The 6,837-nt window shown below is 50.6% G+C and overlaps 1 protein-coding gene across 1 annotated transcript; it reads left to right on the top strand.

Annotated features, from left to right (window-relative positions):
* On the top strand, positions 1 to 5,468 carry BPIFA1 (BPI fold containing family A member 1). Its single transcript, XM_057703210.1, has 9 exons — positions 1 to 33; positions 224 to 374; positions 506 to 665; positions 2,108 to 2,215; positions 2,521 to 2,667; positions 3,516 to 3,600; positions 4,219 to 4,282; positions 4,646 to 4,721; positions 5,275 to 5,468. Exons 2-8 carry the CDS (start codon positions 239 to 241, stop codon positions 4,684 to 4,686), a joined length of 741 nt encoding a protein of 246 aa, XP_057559193.1. The 5' UTR covers positions 1 to 33; positions 224 to 238; the 3' UTR covers positions 4,687 to 4,721; positions 5,275 to 5,468.
* The last annotated feature ends 1,369 nt before the right edge of the window (positions 5,469 to 6,837 follow it).

The raw sequence follows: 6,837 nt of genomic DNA, 5'->3' as shown, positions 1-6,837 counted from the left end.
CCACGACAGCTGCCGGGACCTCCGAGAAGCCAGGTGAGACCCGCCCATTCCGTCCCCCGCCCCCTCCACTGCTCGAGTGTGGGGGGCTCAGCCCAAAGCCTGGCTCAGAGGAAGCACATTCGCTACCACAATTTCACTCACTGGTGTGCTGGGGCGGGGGCAGACGGCGGATAGGTTCCTCTCTGGTATTGATGCCACGATACACCTGTCATTCTTTCCACAGATACTGAATGAGAAGATGTTTCAAATTGGGGGCCTTGTTGTCTTCTGTGGGCTGCTGGCCCAGACCACGGCCCAGCTAGATGCGCTGCCCTTGGCTGTGACTCCGGCCCTGGCCCCGAGTCCCACAGATCTTGCTGGAAACTTGACAAGAGGTAAGTGGGAGTCTGTGACAACCTCTTTCAGGGGTGTGTGTGTGTGTTTGGGAAGGGGGGATAGAAGGGGTAAGGACTGAGGACCCATAATGGTCAGAGCTGACCCCCGAGGACCCCATACCCATTTCCAGCTCTCAGCAATGGTCTGCTTTCTGAGGGTCTGCTGGGCGTCCTCGAAAACCTGCCGCTATTGGACATCCTGAAGGCTGGAGGGAACACTCCTGGTGGTCTGCTGGGGGGCCTGCTTGGGCACGTGACTTCACTGACCCCTCTCCTGGAAAACATTGTTGAGTGAGTAACCCTAAAATAGGAGCTTGCACCCCACCAGAGAACCCCCTTTGGAGATATGACAGCCCCAGGCAGTGGGCCTGAGGGACAGAGCGGGGGGTGGGGCGGTTGGTCTGAACATGAGGCCAGGACTCAGGCTGAGAATTTCCTCACAGTCTGACAGGGAACACCAGCCCTCTTGAACCAGCAATTGCCCCCCGTCCTGAAGCGTGTCGTGAGTCCCCAGCATGATCTATAATCCTCACCACAGTTCAATTTAATAATCTCTAGTTTACAGATGGAAAAACTGAGACAGAAAGGTGCCTGTGCTCCCACAGGAGTGATGCAGAGTGAGGGGTCTAACTCTAATTGACTTAAGTCCAAAGCCAAGGCCTTTTCCACTATACGGTGGTCATTTTGTTCTCCTCACCTGTGAAATCCTGTAGAACACCGTGGCTTTGATGTAAGCAAGAAAGTGTGAGATACTCTCCTCAATGGCATCATCATGTGATATCTGTGGAACAATCCAATATGAACAATCCAGGAGCCACCTGAGAGCTCTCTAAGCAAGCAGCAGTAGTGGAAAGTTCGACGCCAGTGAGCTGGCAAATCCTGGGTCCTTCCTAGGACTGGATCAAAGCCATTCCCATGATTTCTACCCACCCAGGTGCTTGCCCGGAACTTGAAGACAACTAGATAGACTTGACTTTGATTTTTGTATTCATCATGTACTTGGTGGGTGACCTGGGGCAAGGCACTCAGTCTCCCTGGGCTTGGTTTCTTCATCTGTAAAACAAAGATTATGGTACCTACAGAGAAAAACTGTTACGAGGACTGGAGAAGATGTAAATCACCTGGCACAGTGGCTGGCTTACTTTCATCCTCTCTCCATTCTACCCAACTTCCTGCTTCTCCATCTCCATGATAACATTGTTGATTGACCTGCCACTGAAGAATCTGGCAGGATGAGTGAGTCCTAACATAAATGTTTGCAAAGGACTTACTGCAATTGTCCAGACATCTATTTGTCCATCCTCCCATTTGTCCATCCTCCCTTCCATCTAACCACGTACTCTTCCATGCAACCACCCACATATCCATCTACCCACCTGCTCATCAATCCACAAAGTCAACCAGTATGGAGTAGTCCCTTTCTCTGTAAGGTTCTGAGCTAGCATACAGGTTGCAAATACAGCCCAGACAGAGTCTCTATCCTGGAAAACCCATAGACTTGAGATAAGGAGAAAGCCATGTGTGTGTCCAGATCTGACCAAGGACAGAGGTTGAGAAAAACTGATGTGAGACTCAAAGTTCATGTGGCTTTTGCTTTAAGACCCCTCCTGTCTCCTCCATCCCACCTCATGGGTAGCTCCACCTCTGGGAGGGTAAGGTGGGGTTAGCCATGGTTTCTAAGTCTAGGACTAGAGGAGTTAATGTTTCTCCCTCCAATCTTGTTCCCTGAGCAGTTTGAAGATCACTAATCCCAAGCTGCTGGAACTTGGCCTTGTGCAGAGCCCTGATGGCCATCGTCTCTATGTCACCATCCCTCTGGGCATGGTCCTCAATGTGAAGACGTGAGTGGGTCCCAAGGGGGGATGGGAGGATGGCTCACTAAAGGAGACCCTGAAAATCATGGGAAGTCAAAAACAAAAGGTGTTGGAGTCTAGCAGAGCTGAGCCTCCAACTTCAGCTCATTTGTCGCTATGATGAGTGACATTGAGTTACTTGGGAAACATATTTGGTTCCTTTGAGCCTAATGAGGTACATACAGCTGTGGGTAAGATGGAGTGAAGCAAGGCTTGAATACCTGTCAAGGAGAAAAGCCTCCTCTGCCTTGGGATGTGGTGGGACCAGCTGCAACAGACTGTCTTCTCTGCAGGCCCTTGGTCGGAAGTCTATTAAAGCTGGCTGTGAAGCCAAACATTACTGCAGAACTCTTAACTGTGAAAGATGATCAGAAGATCCGCCTGGTCCTTGGCGACTGCACTCACTCCCCTGGCAGCCTGAAAATATCCCTGCTTGATGGGTAAGGCCAGAAGGGTGGCTGCTCCTGTCCAGAGACAATAGGGATGACGGATGAATGGTTGGGAAGATGGAACAATGGGAGAATGGATGAGTGGGAGGGTGGAAGGATGAGAAAATGGATGGATGGAAAGATGTGTGAATGGTTGGATGAATAGGTAAATGCTCACTTATCCCTTCTTAGGCTAGGCTGACCAATTTTATGCTGGATTAGGCAATAAGAAATCTGAGTTCAAGCCCCATCTACCTGAGTGGTGCAGCAAGAGATGGAGGGCTTCCTATGTGAACTTGAACTGTGCTTCCCCAACCTGAGTCTCAGCTTTCTCAGATAACTGTATTATGGAGCTACACGGGCATTATTGACACAACCCTCTAAAATAATAGACATGAAGGTGCTTTGTCCCAGGAGAGAGTAAAAGAGCTATGCAGCCTACCTGGATTACTTATTTCAGTTACTGTTGCAAGGGAGATGGAGGCAGGTAGGATACACAGGAGGCGTCCCCACATGGCCAACGTTTACTGAACACATATGTTGTGCATCACATGTATCATCTCATTGAATCCTCACGACAGCTACGTACTAAGCACAGTTCATTCATTTATGGAGTCTACAAAGCCTTATTGAGCACCTACTGTGTTCTGTAACTATGTGTTTATCCTACATGTACCTAGCGTGTGCACTGCTGTGCAGGGTATCACTCCCTTTGGATGAACCCTTGTGGTGGATGCACGTGGGTGCGGATGCATGAGGCCAGGTTCTGTTACGCAGCACTGAGACTGCAGTGGGCACACACCAGTGCTTCTCCATAGCAGCCCCAGGCCCCTGCATTGCCCGTGGCTTCTCTCTTTCAGATTGGGCCCCCTCCCCCTTCAGAGCTTTGTTGACAACCTCACTGGGATCTTGAATAATGTCCTTCCTGGGCTGGTGCAGGGCAAGGTAAGTGGAGTAAAAGGGAGGGCTCCTGATCCTTGGCTCTTAGAGCTTCTCAGGCTAAAAGAAGCCCCTGGGGTGAGCTCTTCTGAGTCGCTCAGTTTGATAAGTAAATTCCATCCAGCAGTCTAACTGTCCACTGATCCATCTGTCCATGTTTATTCTTTCCATCCTTCAAAATGTACTGATTGGCTTCTGCTCCGGGCCAGGCCGTGTGTATGTCCACACTCCAGCTCAAACAGATTGGCTCCTGCCCCAAGGAGCTCCCAGGCCACCCCCATTATAGCTACAGGCAAGGCTCACCCAGCCTACGCTTTGGTGCCTCCTATAACCAGAAACTCACCCCTCCCGGAGCAGTCCACCCTATTCAGAAACAGACGCTAGATCACAGAGGGAACCACAGCTCATCATGTGATTGGTCACCTCACCCATGCCTTCAGTTTCTCCTTCTGCCCAGTGTGGATGTGTGAGCATTCACCTGTGGGATTGCCTAGAATCAGACACTCTCAGATACAGAAAAGTGATAGAAAATCTCCCCAGAGAATCCATACTGGGGATGCTGTTGCTGCCAGGGTCTCCCTAAGGTGTCACTTTGCCTAACTCCACTCTCCGTCCCTGGCTCAGGTGTGCCCTCTGGTCAATGCGGCTCTTGGCCACTTGGACATCACTCTGGTACATTCCATTCTCAGTAAGTACTGGCTTCCAAGCCCTCTATCCCCTCTGCAGGAGCAGGGATTTCCCCCAGGGAGCTCTGTCCCTGCACACGTGGGACAGCTATGTCCCTCCAGCCTCAAGTCTCACCATTTCAGATTTCTTCTTTGCCTTGAATCATCCAGATCATGTTGAGGCATAGACCCTGTCTCCCCCCATCAACCTTGACACTGAGAACAGCTGGGCTGGTTGGTGGAGGAGGCATGGTCCCCCGCAAGGCCTGCCTGAGCGTGGTTGGATCTCAGAGTTTCCATTCCCCAGCCCCAGGCCTCCAGGGGACCGTGGCGGTCCATGGGCTCCTTCACTCTGGTCTGTGGTTATTGTTTCTTTCATTTTCCAGATGCACTGATCCACAGGCTGCAATTTGTCATCACAGTCTAAGCCTTCCAGGAAGGGACCTGGCCTCTGTGGAGCTGGTGAGTATTTCTCCCCATTCTGTAGGATTTGAGGGCTGGCTGTTCTTCTCCTGATGGGGGCAGCAGGGGGCTTGGGACAGTGACATCCAAAGAGAGAGACAAACAGCCACATAGACATACACCAAGATGCACAGAGAAGTCCACAAAAATGCTGACAGAGGTAGAGAGACATGGGTGGCACTACAACATAGCTACAAAGAGAAACACACATGGTCATGGATATGTATGCACAAGCTCACGGGTGCACACACACACACGGTCACTCAGACAGACACACAGAGGCACACACTCTCATGTCAGCACACACATACGTACACACACATATGCAAACTCGCCACACACAAAAACACGTGGACGCACAGACACACTCAAACACATGCACAAGGAGCCCCGAGACCCAGGGCCTGGGCTCCCCTGGTGGCTGAAACAAGACCCCTAGCCCCAGGGTCCGAGCCTCCTCCCCACCCTCTGGAGAGCAGGTTTCATGATGGCCCAATACCAGCAAGACTCAGGGACCTCGGTCTCCATTCCGGCTGGGGTCTTCTCCCAACAGAACCATTTCCTGCTGCTCAATCCACTCCCTGCCCAGCTGCCAAGGGCTCACAGAAGGCTGGCCCATGTCCTGGACAATGACACGGCCATGTTGGGAGTCCAGAGCAGCCTTCTCTCCAAGGAAACTGCTCCCCCTGCTTTCAGCATGTGTCACCTTCCATGTCTGTCACCAAATAAAACTGCCCTTTCTTTGCCCAAAGTACCTTGTCTTTCTTCACCATCACTGGAGGGCTCGTAGGTGGGAAAGAACCCTGGCCTGAGTGGTTGGAGCTGTAGAACAGAGTCTGGTCCTCACATTGGAGACCTTAATGGTCTTAGGCAGGACAAGAAGATGTTTGGATGAGCGTGGATTTCAGAGTGACTGCTCTGGGGCTCTTAGGATGGGTGGATAGGGCGTTGCGTAGATGTAACACTCCAGGCAAAGGTGATAATACACAAGGATATCACACAAGAAGTGAAAATGGCAGATTAGAGAGATGTTCAGGAGGTAGACCTGGAAGGGTGGAGGTAAGGGAGCAGGTGAGGCTCCTGTCCGTGTCTCAGGTGGGGGGATCCCAAAGGTAACTCAAAATATGGGGGGAGTGAGTTGATTCTGGCAGGAAGATTATGCCTTTAGCTGTGGCCATGCTGCATGAAAGTGGGAGACCCCGAGGGAGACGTCCAGGAAGCTGATGGATACATGTCCTCTACCACCACTGTTTTGCTTACTTGCATCCAGTTATACTGGCCTCTTCTCTTCTCTCTCAGTAAGAGGATGATAAAGATGGCAAGGAGGAAGTGTAGGAGGAAGGACAAACTGGTCCAAAATATTCATTGCTGAAAAGCTTGGGAAAGATAAGCACAGAGAAGGGTCGTGGGAGTTGCATGTGAGAAGATTATTGATGCCCTGGGTGAGAGTCATATTTTTAGAGGAAGAAACCTGATTTTAAAGAACTGAGAAGAGAATGGGATATGAGGAAGTTGAGACTGTGATTACAGGTAAGATTTATGAAAAATTGGATGCAAGAAGGAAGAAGTGTTACCCAGGCTGGGGAAGGTTGTCCCCTCAAATAAAAACTAAATATGTAGGACTTCCCTGGTGGCGCAGTGGTTAAGAATCCACCTGCCAATGCAGGGGACACAGGTTCAAGCCCTGGTCCAGGAAGATCCCACATGCCACAGAGCAACTAAGCCTGTGTGCCACAACTACTGAGCCTGTGTGCCACAACTACTGAAGGCCACGTGCCTAGAACCCGTGCTCCACAACAAGAGAAGCCACCACACTGAGAAGCCAGTGCAGCACAACAAAGAGTAGCCCCCGCTCACCACAACTAGAGAAAGCCCGCACACAGCAGCGAAGACCCAATGCAGCCAATAAATTTATTAAATAAATAAATAAATAAATAAATAAGCTTTTACTGTTTGAGGTCCTTAGAGGATCAGCCCCACCCCTTCACTTCACAGATGAGGCCTTGAGTTGTATGTGAATGAATTGCACAAGTAACAGAGTAACAAAAAGGCAAATCAAGGACTGAAACATCACAGACCTTGGGAGACCCCACTAATCTTGGGAGAAAGAGCAAAC

The sequence above is a fragment of the Hippopotamus amphibius genome, chromosome 12, assembly GCF_030028045.1.
Source record: "Hippopotamus amphibius kiboko isolate mHipAmp2 chromosome 12, mHipAmp2.hap2, whole genome shotgun sequence".
NCBI lineage: Eukaryota > Metazoa > Chordata > Mammalia > Artiodactyla > Hippopotamidae > Hippopotamus > Hippopotamus amphibius.
The sequence above is the reverse complement of the archived record's forward strand: the minus strand, read 5'-3'. Positions and strand labels throughout refer to the sequence as shown.

Excerpts from the sequence above, each read along its gene's own strand:
- BPIFA1 (XM_057703210.1), top strand. The coding sequence starts at position 239 with ATGTTTCAAATTGGGGGCCTTGTTGTCTTCTGTGGGCTGCTGGCCCAG. Across the intron at positions 375-505 it reads TGCTGGAAACTTGACAAGAG|CTCTCAGCAATGGTCTGCTT; the intron begins GTAAGTGGGAGT and ends ACCCATTTCCAG. Across the intron at positions 3,601-4,218 it reads CTGGGCTGGTGCAGGGCAAG|GTGTGCCCTCTGGTCAATGC; the intron begins GTAAGTGGAGTA and ends TCCCTGGCTCAG.